This window comes from Anopheles marshallii, chromosome 3 (genome assembly GCF_943734725.1).
Source record: "Anopheles marshallii chromosome 3, idAnoMarsDA_429_01, whole genome shotgun sequence".
NCBI classification, from domain to species: Eukaryota; Metazoa; Arthropoda; class Insecta; order Diptera; family Culicidae; genus Anopheles; species Anopheles marshallii.
The window spans coordinates 55150244-55164781 of NC_071327.1; the positions used below are offsets into that span (position 1 = coordinate 55150244).

The following is a 14538-nucleotide window of genomic DNA, read 5'->3' on the forward strand; positions in this document are numbered from 1 at the left end:
AATGGTTTGTGAGAGGTGCTGCAAAACACAAGATTCGGTCGTGTTGTGGGTTGGTAACTGCTGAAGGAACAAACCAAAACCGCGCAGGTCCCTACGCAGCATAGGCAACCTCCGACGAAAGCAACCAGCAGACGAGCGCGCGGCGATGATCTTTTTTTTTGTTTGAAATGAGGTTTCCTATCCCTTTGCTCGATAAACGATAACACACAAACGACCGACAGGGACGGCACGAAAAGCGGTTTTATTTGTCAACCGCCGGACTATATTCTACGATATTACGAAGTGTAACAGGATATCCTTCAACATCCTACGAGGACACGGGGCAGTATGTATGGAAGCCCCCGCGGCTGCCTACTGTTTGCTCGGTTATTTATGAAGTTTGGCGCTAGTTTTAGTAGTTCTATTTAATGCGATAGGTGCGAAAACAATGAAACATTTAACCTTTAACACGTTATGAAGTGAATAAAATCAAACAGTTGCGAAAACGGTGTGAGAATACACAAAACATGCGAAGCTAAAGCTTGTTTGTTAGCATCAGTGTAGCAGCAAGTGCGGGTATTTTTGTTTTGTTTCACCAACACAGAGATCCTAACCGGCACTCCCTAAGTGTAATAGTTTTCTAGAGGAAGAAAGTGAAAAGATGAAGCTCATCTTTGAAAGGATAATAGTAGTTTACATGCAAACAATACATCAAAACGCAAGCACATATGCGTAACATATACATACATTTATTTTAATTAATTAGTTAAAGTGAAAAAAAGCAACAGGAATAGATAATTATGCACCTTGCGGCAGAGTTGTCGGTGTGTCCGCTTGGTTTGCTCACAGCAAATAAAGCCACGGCATACACCGGCATATTTATTTATATACATTCATACGTTTTTTCTTCTCTGCTTTTCCTTTCACTGTAACAATGAATGAATTTAATGATCTAGTAAAACCAGGCTCACTAGCACTGTTTTATTCTGTTGTTGATAGGTAGGAATGAGCGGTGAGGTTGTTCTCGTCACGTGTAGATTGTTGAAGGATTCAGTGAATTAAAAAAAAACAACAGTCTGTTGCGCTCAATAAATGCACAGATGGAGTAAAAGTGTTTTGTTTTATTTTCTTTTTCTCATCTCGATTTAGTTTAATGTTCATTTAACCTTAGTTTTATTTATGTTTTGTTCCTAATTGCTTCTTAGACTGATGCGCACAAACAAGGTGATTATTGCTCCTAACCATGCAGTAGTATAAGGCGCCACTAACATTCAGCTACATACCTACAAGTGCTTAGAAATATAACGTTGGCAGCAGCAAACAGATGTAATGAAGCGGGCAGATCCGTTACAGGGCGTTACCAGGGATTAGGATCTTCGTAGAAGGAAGTCGTTTTTCTTCTTTCTTTGCAATACTATTTAAATGAATTACTCCCCCTGCTAATGGCGACGCTACATGTGCGCTGATAGATAAAAAAAAAACAAATTGTATCATGATGAAATCGATTGGTGCTTTCATTTTAAAATGGGGAAATTTGACAAAAAGAATTCGTTGAGTTGCAACGTAAACTACTTAACGATTGGGACACAAACGTTATCAATGTGCAAACTGATACTAAATGATAGAAACGTACATACACAACAGTAAAACGTTAAGCAAATGTAGAGGTCTCTTACTCGCGGGGACCGTAGTTGGAAGTAGTACCATTTTAAGTCATCCTTCTTCCTCTTGCTATACTAACCAGTTTCGGCCAGTCTTTATACCGGTAGCGTGTTAAAAGTCGAACCTGAGTGCAAACAAAATGGACAGTGCAGTATTGGAAAAAAACAGAGTAAACTCTCTTTCTCCCTGTCTCTCTTACGCATAGAATATTCACACGCACAAAGTGCTTTAAGTGGTTGTAAATACACTTCTTGTTAGGAAAAATCGGGAAAAAGAACACAACCACACTATATGTGTGGAATAACAGCGGCACTGCTTAATAAAAAAGTTTCCATGTAAAAGTGGGATGATAATGTTGCGCAATGTGTAAGAATATATTTTGGATGCACTTTTTAAGCACTACTACACTCACCCTAGCACTGAGTTCAACTGGCACAGATTTAAATGAAGCATGTCTAACTTATGATACGATACAACAAATATGACCCTTTATGACACGCTGATGGGGAAAGTGATAAAAGGGACTAAAATAAAGCAGAACATAAGAAAATAGCACACGCGACGGTGTGTTCGATGCCATTTGGTTTGGGTTTTTGATTGAGAAAAGAATCACGTTAAACGATGACATTATGATAATGCGCTTCATTTTACGATTGCAGCTTCGTCGGTCGAGTTGTGTCGGCGTCTACGGCTACCGGTACGAAAGCAACCAACAATCGAGAACACGATCTACTGCTGAAAGATGCCATGAGCATTGGAAAGCCTCCGAGAAGGATGCCTCCTGCTAGTGGTACACTACTGCCAGGCCCAAACGGTTCAAGCGAAAAGCGGATTGAGAAAATCAAACGCATCGGGTTTGCCTCCTTCTTGTTCTAATGCGAAAGTGAAGATGATCCCTGGGGTAGAAAACATTAAACAGCTGGAAATATAGTCTCACCGAACGAGGTATGTTTGGTAGTTAGTTGTTTAATTTATTTCATTCAAATTTTACATGAACAATATATGTTCTATCCTCTACTTCTTTATTTCCTGGGTGTAGAACACAATCGACAAACGATTCGTGCTTGATGAGTTCCTGTGGTTTTGCATGCATGTATGTTTTACCTACTTAAACGATAATTAGTAGGTTCGCTGCTCCGCTACCCGTCTTCCTTATTCTCCTATCGTCGGCGTCGTTCGGAAGATTTTTTAAGCTTCTTTGGTCCCTTGACGAAGCACCAGTCGACGGAAATCGTCTGTCCAAGTACCTCCGAACCGTTCAGTGCTTCTTTCGCCGCTAGCGCTTGCTTGTACGTTTCGTACTCCACCAACGCGTAACCCTTGAGGAAGCCGGTCCGGCGGTCCAGATTGAGGTGAATGTTTTTGATGTCACCGAACTCGCAGAACTTCTCCTGTATGTCGTCCTCCTGCGCTTCCTCGTGAATCGACGTCACAAACAGAATCCATCCTTCGACCGATCGCTGTGGGCCCGGTTCCGCTTCCTCTTCGTCGTCCTGCATTCGCTCGTAATCGATAGTTTCCCGGGGAATGCTTTCATTGCCGAAACCGCGTCCTTTCCGTTTGCGAGCCTTCTCCTTCAGTCGGGCGATTCCCTGGTCGCCATCTTCGTCCACCTCGAACTCCTCGTGGTTGTAGATATCGAGCACATCGGCCATTGTGTGTTCAAATGTGCGTTTTAGGGCTAGGATTTTCACTAAACTTTTGCTCCACTCCGCGTCGTGGTTGATGTTTGCAAACTTTCTCCGAATCGATGTGTTTTGACCGATTTGACAGCTGTCAAACGCAACAGACAGCCCGCGGGTGTACCGGATGAAAATGCTGTCGGTTGGTGCTGTGAGTTCCCATTTTCAAAATTAAAATTACGTTTTCATCCCGCTCTCAATCCAAAATACATAAACGTGGAGATTGTACTGTTTGTTTGTATATATTTTAGTTTATCTGTTCATTTTCACTGTACACTTTACATAACAATCTATCTAATATAGTCGCATTGAATCAAAATAATCACCAATTCATCTATTTCTCCACCATCCTCAACTGTTCTACTTGTGGAAAATTTCGAGGCTAAGTGAACATCAGTGGTAGGGTTTAAAAATAGTTAACAATGCTCCCCGTTAAATCTTGCACCTTTCCGGTGGTATAAGAAGACATCTTCTACATTCGTCACTTTTTCTCGTTATCATTCGGTTTCTTGCTACCAATATTGTACAACCGATTCTGTGTGTCCCACAGCTTTGTGTAGAGACCTCCGCTTTTTAGCAATTGTTCGTGCGTCCCACGCTGACCAACGCGCCCATTCTCAAGGACTAATATCTCATCCGCATCCATCACGGTTGACAGACGGTGGGCAATGCAGATGCTGGTACGATTATCCGTTGCCCGCGCCAACGCTTGAAGGATGTTCTACAAACGGGAGAAAAAAATCCGTAAAAATATCGTACAACAGCTATGAGGCATTACTACTCACGTGTTCGGTGATCGAATCCAAACTGCTCGTGGCTTCGTCGAATATAAGGATAGGTGAATTTTTCAAGATTGCTCGCGCTATCGCTACCCGTTGCTTTTCACCACCAGATAATTTAAGGCCCCGTTCACCGACCTGCGTATCGTACTGTTTGGGCCATTGCTGAATTGAGTCGTGCAGATCCGCCATTCGGGCAGCATCCTCAAGCTGTTCCTGTGATTTCGACAAATCACCATAGTGGATGTTGTGTCGGATGGTATCGTGGAACAGTACCGAGTCTTGCGGCACAACCGCGATCGCCCGTCGTAAGCTCTGCAGATCCACCTCTCGGATGTTTTGTCCATTGATCAAGATCTCACCCGTACTGGGTTCAAAAAAGCGGTAAAGCAAACGCACCATCGAGGACTTCCCCGAACCAGATCCACCGACAATGGCTATCTTCATACCCGCCGGGATGGTAAACGAAAGATCCTTAAAAATGTCGTTACTATGGGCATACCGGAAACCAACGTTGCGGAACTCGATCGAGGCCGTCTCGCGTCGCACGTCTAGCGGTGGCGCATTCACACGGCTCTGGATCGCACTCTGGACGCCCATCAGCGTAAACATTGTGCGCATGTCGAGCAATGCCTGGCGGACCTCGCGATACACACTCCCAAGAAACCCGAGCGGTATCGACAGCTGAAAGAGAAGCCCATTCACCATCACCAGATCGCCAACCGTCATACGGCCCTGTGCGATCTCGTTTGCCGCCATCACCATAATCGTGCTCAGGGCCACGCTGAAGATGGCATTTTGGCCAAAGTTTAGCAGCGCCAAACTGGTGCTGGTCTTCAGACTAGCGTCTTCGTATTTCTTCAACACCTGATCGTAACGATTCGCTTCGTACTGTTCGTTGTTGAAATATTTTACCGTTTCGTAGTTGATCAGCGAATCCACCGCCTTATTGCCCGCTTCGTTCTCCGCCTGGTTCATGTAGATGCGGAACTTGGTACGCCACTGGGTTACCGCGAGCGTGTACGCACTGTACACACCAACGCAACCCATCGACAGGGCAGCGTAGGCCATGCCACACTTGACGCCGAGTATGCTTGACACGAGCGCCAGCTCAAACATGGTCGGTACAACGTTAAACACCATCGCCGTCAGCACAAAGTTGATGCCACGCGAACCGCGATCAATCGTCTAGGGAAGGAGGAATAGAGAGGAACAATTATTTGTCGTTACACTGTTCTCCGGCGAATGTACATCATACCTTCGATAGCGCACCAGTTTGTTTGCTGAGATGAAACTGTAGATCGAGATTGTGCAAATGCAGGAACACATTGGTGGCAATTTTGCGTATCGAATGCTGGGCAACGCGTGCGAACACTGCATTCCGTAGCTCGTTGAACCCAGCTGCACCGGCCCGTGCAATACCATCTGTATGAGAGAGTGTCCAACCCCGGTAGAAGAAGTGCATTAGAACGGGAAACACAGTAACCTTTTCCTTACTGTCTTACATCCCAACAGCACGGAGATCGTTAATGCTGAGGCGGCTTGCGGTACCGTGTCCATGCTCAGCAGATTCAGATTATCAACGCCCATCTTAAATAGGAACGGAACGCATACATTCAGCACCTTTGCTCCACCCAGCAAGCTTAATGAAATTAGAACCCTGAAAAGGAAATTTAAAGTAAAGTCACGATATTTTCACGTTCACGGTCGAGGTTTTGTAGCTTTTTCTTACCGCTTTCGCACCATCGCATCATCCTTTGGCCAGATGTAGGTCGCCATCGCTTTGATCATATCCGTCGCTTTAATTTCCGGTCCATCGTACGTGCCGATCGATTCGCCCGAAGCCGGATGGTGCCCTAGATGAAAACAATGACGAATGGGTGGTGGTTGTTTCGTGAATGGTGCTTGCAGTGAGGGTTGTGATAGGAGGGAGACCCCGTACGAAGTTATGGTAGGTGGTTTCGCTAGTTGCCCCGTGAGCGGCGATGATGAATGCAACCGATAGTATCGTTCCTGCTGAGCTAGCTGTGGGCGTTGCCGTTTCGGGGCGTGGGGACACATTTCCTTCGCTAAACTACCCGCTGGCAGTGAGTCGCTATGAATGGTTCGGTTTCCCCAAGATGGAACACCACCGAGGGGGGCTGTGAGGGATTCGATAATTTCGTTCGATTTTCATATTTGCGTTAGCCGAATGTGGGTGGGTGTGTAAAATATTCGGCGCGAAGGATCATCATCATGTTTTGATTCGAGTTTCAAATAGCAATAGGAGAAAGGAGAGAAAAGAAAGAAAGAGGTACCAGAGAATAACGTAACACCCCATTCGGAACGATGTCTTTCGACTCAAAACGAAACGTAAAATGTACAAACAAATAACACGCAACGAAGTTCTTAATGTGTGCATTTTCGACTCACAATCAGCTTGTGGAACGTGGATTATGTTTGAAAATGTTCGTGTAAATATAAACAATGTGGAATGGTCACAGCTCTGGATGACCCTTTGGAGTAACGTGTGTGCCAAATAATACAAATGGGAATTGGCAAACAAATCGCATGGTACTGAGCAAAGCAAACAATTAAAAGGCAAAACGGTCTACGAATGTATTTTGCAAACAGCGGATTAATGTTAAATGGCGAAAGAAAATATTAATGAAGATATGAATGAAAGAAATTTAGTTCGAATCCTATGTTTTGTAAGCCTTCTAGCGAAAAATGCGTCGTACCCCTATTGGCCAGCTAGAACGCTTGCCAACGCTAGTTTCGAAATTATTGGATACGATTTGTGGTTCACTCTAAAACGGTCTTTTCTTCATATCCGAGTGCCATTGCGAGGATTGGCTGATTACCAAAATCTTCAGTAATTCGTTCACGAGTTGCCGTAACAGCAAGCTCATCTACTTCAGATACTCTTCCATTGTTTTGTCCGATTGTTTTGACCTCCAGGGTGAATGACGATATCGCTTTGGGCTTGATCTTCATCTTTAGAACTAAAAGCTCATTCTCCGGATGGAAGAAGGAATTATAGAATTCCAATTCGGCTATAGTTGACGTTGCCGTACCTTACAATGTAAATCGTTTTCTCTCTGGTGTAACGTCTGCAGATTTCGTAGTGAATGATTTGAATTCACTGATATTTTTATCCAAATTTGTTTGTGCACAGTAAGATAACTACAAAAAATGAAACAATGCTGGATTCTTCATTAGATGGTAGGGAACGTTTGTATGTTCACATACTAAATAATAAGTTGTATGTATTATACTGTAGTAGGTTAGTAATTTTATTTTCTTTTCTCGATATAAAACATGCCAAAAGGGATTCATGTATTTTACTTCAAAAAAATGCAATACAGTAATTATTAGCTAATGCATCACGAGGGTTAGTAATGTGGAAGGCACAATTTAGATGTAACAATTACATTACGCGTAGGTGCTGGTTAATATTCTTGAGAAAACTAAAATTTAAAATTAAATAATTATTGCTCTATTTGGATGCTTTCCGCTTACCTTTCTTCTTCTTTTGGAAGATGTTCAGGAGGGCATTTTCGGTCGCTTGCTGGTTACTCGTCGGTTTCGTATTGGTGGAATAGCTTCGCCTTTGAGCCCAAGGCTCCAGCAAGCTTCTTCTTTTCCGGTTGTCATTGTACCAGCTAGCGACAACGACCGCACTAACATGCAGTTGCTAATTTGTAAAGATACAAAGCAGTTTAGGCAAAGGAAACAATCGCACAGCTACTTAAAAGCTATTTTTAATTTTATTCAAAAATGCACCACACTCTCGACGGTACTCCCGGTAAGCGGTTCCGGCAGGACTAAGCTCCGGCAGCGTGTTTAGTCCTTGGACGCTTTGTGCGATTTCCAGCAGTAAAAAATCCACCAGACGAAGGGCTATACCCCGGATCGGTTCGAGCGGTGGCGTTGATGCAAATGCCACAATTTTCATGTGGTGAATGTTACGCTCCAGGAACAGAACCGTCAGGCAGACGGCGAGATTGTGACTCAGCAGATCATCCGCCACGAAAAACAACTGCTCGTCGAGATGGTGATCGGCCAGAAAGCGATATTTTTCACGTGGCAAGCGCAAACAGCGTAACTCCGGATCGTGCTTGATGAAATCGTTAATAGTGCCAATGGTAAGCTCTACAAAGTCGTCCGGATTCGAGGGAATGGAAAATCCATAATCGAGCAACAATTTGGTGTTATTGTGTGGGCCGTAACTGATGAAAATTTGACTACCAGGTTGGTATGTCGTATCGGTGTGAAGGTTGTAGCATAGCTCCAGCGGTTGTTCCTTTAGCAAGCGATCGCGTATCTGTGCGATCGATAGTGACAGTTCGCTCTGTGTTTTCGTACCACACTGGTGGTTGAAAAAGTCCAGAAACGGTGCCAATGCCATGGATGGTTCATCTGCTAGGAAATCCTCAAACATTGATCCGGACGGTAGAAAGCTGTTGATCATTTTCACTGCCATCGGGTCGAGGAAAACGCTCCGCGTGTTAACCACGAAGTAAGCCCATTTAAATTTTTCCAGTTCGATACTGTGCCTGAAGTCCTCGCGCAGGACGGAATGGATTTTCTCCACCGCGCTCTTTATCTGACCATTTTGCTCCACCATTCTTTGCAGCAACACTTCCGATAGATAGACCAGCTCTTGCTTTGTGCAAAAGTATGGATTCGAGAAGCCGGTTGGAAGTGATTGAAGATACACATCCAAGCGGGAGCATTTGCTTGCACACAAGTAAAACGCCAGCAGGGCCTGAAAGGAAAGCTTTTCCGACGAAAGGGCACTCTCTTGCAGAGCTACCTCATCGAACATATTGCGAAAAGCTTCATCACGTTCGAGAACATTAAGCCCAATCATGGCTTCGTACGGCAGGGCTATCAGACAATCTCCATGCCCTAGCGCTTTCCGTGAGTATAATCCTTTGCCGGTGTTTTCAAAGTTGGCTATTCTTAGCGCCGTTTCATTCCTCCATCCCAGTCCTTTTAGCCACCGAAACAGCGCTATATGTTCCACGCATTCTTTGGGATGTTTTGTGCGTTTTCTTCCTTCTTGTCGGTGTATCGAGGTCATTCCGTCAGCTGTCATTGCGTCGTGATTATGTAAGGCCGGCAGCTGTTTGCAACTCCAAGCGGACGTAAGATATGGCCTTGACCGTGAGGGATGTGTTGGATGTGATTTTTTCGCCTTTCTTCTGATAAGAGATAGGTCTCTTTTGGGTCACCTTATCAGAAATATCGGATACGTGCAATCGGTGGCGGTTGGGGCAGAGAGCGAAAAGATGAGTCACGGCTGAAATTGTACACAGACCAATTATCAGTCACAGATGGGGAAAAGGGAATTAAAATTTGAAATAAGAAAACGGCAAACAAAACATTGCAAGTCCCATATATTTTCACTCTCTACCACCATGCCTCCACCGATACACTATCGTCAGTAGAGCAGAGCACAGGATTACGCACTACGCGAGAGTACCGTCGGCTGGTGGTGCTTGCGACGCTGTTCTAAGCGTGGTAAGGAATAAATCGAGCGTGAAAGGAATGGATTCGTTCCACACTTACCCGTGCGTGAAGGCGGCAATAGTTTTCACACAGTGGATGATGATTTTTATACGAAAGTCGTACACCTTCCAGCAGGCTGCGGTTCAATTGGGGAGCTTGTTTTGATACAACTTGCAGCAGCGCGGCCATTTTTCAGCTGACGTTTCGTACTGACAGCATACTTTTTGCAAACCGAGCTGCGATGACAGCAAAACGATAAGTTTCAGGAGTTTCGATGTTATTTCGAGTCAGCTTTTAATTCTCAGCTTGACCCAAAGTTCAATGATTTGTTGAGTTGTCAACCTGTGTGTGTAGTTTGGCTGTTAAAAGTGACAGCATTCAATCCATCAAAGCATAAAAGAATAAGCCACACGCTTTCAACAGCCATAGCAATTTCCTCGTAATCAAAGTGCAGGTTTTAAACGCAATTTTTCCTCAAATCCAGCTTGATTTTATAAGCAATGTCCGAAGAGCTCAAGCGCGAACGTCGAACCGGTGGGTTTTATCGCCGGGCGGCAAAGTTCTTGAACGTGGACGCGTCCGGAGAAGTTAAACAGCCAGCGCGCCCTAGACGAAAAGGTAAGTTGAGTGCTGTGTGTGTGTGTTCACTCCAATTGCAAAACGGTTCCATTTTTTTTTTTGTAAAAAGCCAAGCGCATGTTGTTTCGCCTCCGAGTGCAGAAACCACACTCCAGCAGCCGGCGGTTACGGAAGAGTCGTTACCGGTGGGTCCGGAAGAAACGTTAACGGTGGAACCGGTAGTAACCAAACCGCTCACCGATTATCTACGCGAGTGTGACAGTTTATCTGGCGTCAGCAGCGTGGAAGCGGGGAACACGCGCACGTTCGACACAATGCCGCTTGTCGACGGGATCCGATATTGGGCATTGTCGAATAACGCAACACATCGGTCCATCGACATGGTTTTGCAACTATTTAGAAGAGCTGGCGTAAGCGTGCCTCTAAACGCCAGAGCTTTGATGGAAACCAAAACGCACGCGTCAAGTAGAATTGGTTAAGCTTGGCGGTGAGCTCTACTTGTACGAAGAATTTCAGAAAATTTTGTCCAGTTATTTTAGGTAAGCAAAATTATTATCAATCATGCATAGTATCATAGTTTTCGTCTGCTGGTTTAATTATCTCTACATTTGTTTATGTATTTCAGTTTAGATGCTCCGCCTGCGATTCAGCAGCTCACAATCACACTGTCGGTCGATGGATTGCACTCCAGTTTTGGCCTGTGCTTTTCGCCGGCAACGAGATGCCGACAGTGAAGCTAGTAGCGACGGCAGCCATCTATTGTGGGCTCTTAAGGCCCACAAGCGCGGAAATGTAATTGCGCCCGGTGGTCGATGAGCTGAACGGCCTTATGCGGAATGGTATGCATATATAACCGTTGGGGATCGTGGCAAAAAAGCGGACATTCCTGCCAAGGCATTTGAGAAAGGTAAGAAAAATTATTGTTCAAATAGTTTAATTTATGATAAGGAATTGGTTGATGAGAGTGACACTAATATTTATTTTGACTTTGCCAGGCGTTGTTGGTCACACCGGTTGCTGGAGCTGCCAAAAGTGCACGGTGCGGGGAGAATTCAACCTGCAAAGGCTTACGATGGTGCGGCCATACAAGCATACCCCGAAGCACACGGATCAGGGGATCCGGAATAATGTTCCGGCGGGACACCGGAAATACGATAACCGCTGCTCGAACTTAATGCGTTTGCCATTGTCGAGGACGCCCCTGTCGGTGCCCTACGGGTACAACGGACTTCAGTAAACGTTGTCCAGTTATTTTCGGTACGTAAAATTACTATCAACCATGCATAGTAACATAGCTTTCGTCTGCAAGTCTAACTATCTCTACATTTGTTAATGTATTTCAGTTTAGATGCTCTAGCGGTTCAGCGATTCACGATCACGCTATCGGTCGATGGATTAATAGCGGAGCGCTCCAGTTTTGGTCTGCGCTCTTCGCCAACAGTGGAGCTAGTACGGCAGCCATCTATTGTGGGTTCATAAAGCCCATAAGTGCGGAAATGTAATTGCGCCCGGTGATCGATGAGCTGAACGGCCTTATGCGGAATGGTATGCATATCACCGGTAAGGATCGTGGCATAATCGCTGACACTCCTGCCAGGTCATTTCTGGAAGGTAAGAGAAATTATTGTTCAAATAGTTTAATTTATGATAAGGAATTGGTTGATGAGAGGACACTAATATTTATTTCAACTTCGCCAGGCGTTATTGGTCATACCAGTTGCTGGAGCTGCCATAAGTGCACGGTGCGGGTAGAATTCAACCTGCAGAGGCTTACGATGGTGTGGGCATACGAGCATACCCCTAAGAACACGGAACAGGTGTTCCGGGGTAATGTTCGGGTGGGACATCGATAACCCGATACACTGCTGTTCGAACTGGATGCATGCGACATTGTCTGGAACGTCCCTGTCGTTGACCGGCTGCACCTGTTATACCCCGGCAACTGGCAGCGGATGTCGATGGAGTGGCGCGACGGGAAACTGGTCGCGCCGATGGGAACCGATTTCATCGTCCCTAATACAGACTGCCGAGCCCTGTAAAATGCACCGCAAGCTACAGCACATAACATATTTGGACTACTGGATCTGGGTTCTGAACATGCGTTCATTTTTCAATATTCTTCCTTCATAGTGTTAAAGGCGCATAATCAAAGTGGCGCACGGATCAAAGTGGTCAATTACGGATAAAATGCTGGACAAGTTCGCGAAGGAATTCGAAACGGTTCACGTCGTAAGGTTTATGACTTTTAACGTTCACAATTTGTTGCATGTGCACGATTAACTGCTTCGTTTCGGGTCATTATCTGCCACCTCGACGTACCGTTTCGAAAGCGTACTCCAGCATTTGAAGCGTTTGCTTGGCAGTAGCTGCAGCAGATGATAAATCGGTTTTCGGAGTTCGGAATACTTCGGGATACCAAAGCCCCCCGAACAGACTATCAGTTATCCTGATTAGACCCGAAAGGCCGACACGTGAGGCCACGTTTCAATCTGCAGAACAACGGTTGGTATCTGGCCACGGACGGCAGCTTTGGAAAACTACATTCTGCTGCAATGGGCATGGATGTTGATGCAGAGAACTGATTGCGATCGGACAGAAACTGGACCGGAAAATAGTATCAATTGGTGATACTATGGGCTCGTGCACAATGTTCTATAAAGCATGCATTTCTGTCGAGCAGTGGTGATCTCCAGTGTTCGACGGATCGAGATCGTATCGAAGTTAGTGGTAACAAGACGTGCGGGAGAATGTACGTCTGTGCCACTGCTTCACACGTTTCGGGACGAATGACAATTGCATTACCGTGATAGGTAAGCAATTTGTTTGTTAACACACCAGCCTATGGATTCAACTATCTCTGACCAGATTGTGATATTTATTGTTACATCAGACCATTACTGAAATTGTGATATGTTTCAAAAGATAAAATACAAATAAAAGATATTTGTTTCTTATTCGTGTGGCCTGTGCTTGGTTGTATTACAGTTAAAAAAATAATAATAAATACAATTTTTGGTATTGCGAATGAAACATGAGTTTGTTAATGTTTGTTGTTATCTCATTGTTGCGTTGCTTATTTTTCTACACTTTACAGCTTTCACTGTTTTACATTAAGGTTTGGTATGTATTATCACTTTGTTTCGTTTGGTTCCTGTTGCATTACTTATGTTCCTATATTTTACAACCTTTAGTTTTGTACAGAAACTTGGTCCTATCATTTTCTGTCTTCTATTTATTCATTTTTACAAGATGGCGCATTGCATTAAATGGAAACAATTAGTGCAAGGCATTTCCTCCTTGCATTATGCCTTTTCTCGGGCAGGCTCGGTTCTCTACTCCATTCGATTCTATTCTAGATATCTATTCGTTTCTTTTCGTGCAAAACATTATTCTACATGATACATTTTTTAGTTTCCATACTCCGACAGAACAGATGTGATCGGTGTACTTTCTCATCGAGGAAAAAACCCTCTTCTCGGCCGGGTCACGGCTAAGCACCAGTCCAATGCTTGCCGTCGCCGTGCAGAGTTACCGAGCGCATGAGTGCACTCAGGAGTACAAGCAAGAGAGAAGTAGAGGTTACTGCGGATTTTTGTATGGCGTTTGGTCGAAATGTTCCCATTGGGAAATGTTTAACACCAAAGCTACCGAGCAAGTCATATGGCTGAAAAAAAAACAAAGCAATTTTTGGCACCTTGAAGGCCATAACTCTTGGATGATTTATGAATCTTTTAGGATCCATGCATGCCTGTAATGGAGGTTCAGACTCATTCATTCGGTTTGAAAATCCATGCACTCTCATTGATTAGAATTAATCTCACCCAAGACTAATTCGGCTAATGGATTCATGAATCAGATTCACCTAACACCCAATTACTTCTACGTAGCTATGCTTAAGAAAAGACTTTAAAGAGTATTTAAAAAATAATTCAGCGCTTCGAAATTGCTCATGAAGCAACCATTGTTTAAAACAGTTGGTAATTGTAGTCCTGGTCTAAAAGCAATTAAAGAAGCGGAAGTTTGCAACGTATTTGCTCTTTCCATGCTAGTGTATGACGTTGGAAGCCTTACAAATAATTTCCCAAATCTGCTAGTTCTATTCAACAATAAAACTGATTTAACAAATGGTTAAATTTTTCACCCCAGGGAGGACAATTTCAACACAAGTTATTGTATCTAATGCCTAATTGAGGATCATGTAGTTACTTTTCGTTACTGAACGTTTTTAATTCATTCTGCCCATTAATAAAATACTGATCTGCCAATACGGAATGAGTATTCCAACGAATGCATTTATAAGCTAAAAGCTGAGCAAAAATACGTCCGCAATAGTCAGCAGCGCTACACCGCGCAGAACACCT

General features: G+C 44.2%; 2 protein-coding genes across 2 annotated transcripts; both read right to left on the reverse strand.

The window, feature by feature from the left end:
* Nucleotides 1-2801: 2801 nt before the first annotated feature.
* Nucleotides 2802-3296, reverse strand: LOC128711557 (RNA-binding protein 8A). Its single transcript, XM_053806438.1, has one exon. The coding sequence runs from the start codon at nt 3294-3296 to the stop codon at nt 2802-2804; it is 495 nt and encodes a 164-aa protein (XP_053662413.1).
* Nucleotides 3297-3804: 508 nt separating this feature from the next.
* Nucleotides 3805-9787, reverse strand: LOC128715866 (iron-sulfur clusters transporter ABCB7, mitochondrial). The gene is made up of 7 exons (XM_053810784.1): nt 9659-9787; nt 7604-7778; nt 5835-6243; nt 5608-5762; nt 5361-5527; nt 4109-5290; nt 3805-4044 (listed from the first exon to the last, which is right to left on the reverse strand). Exons 1-7 carry the CDS (start codon nt 9785-9787, stop codon nt 3805-3807), a joined length of 2457 nt encoding a protein of 818 aa, XP_053666759.1.
* Between the last annotated feature and the right edge of the window lie 4751 nt (nt 9788-14538).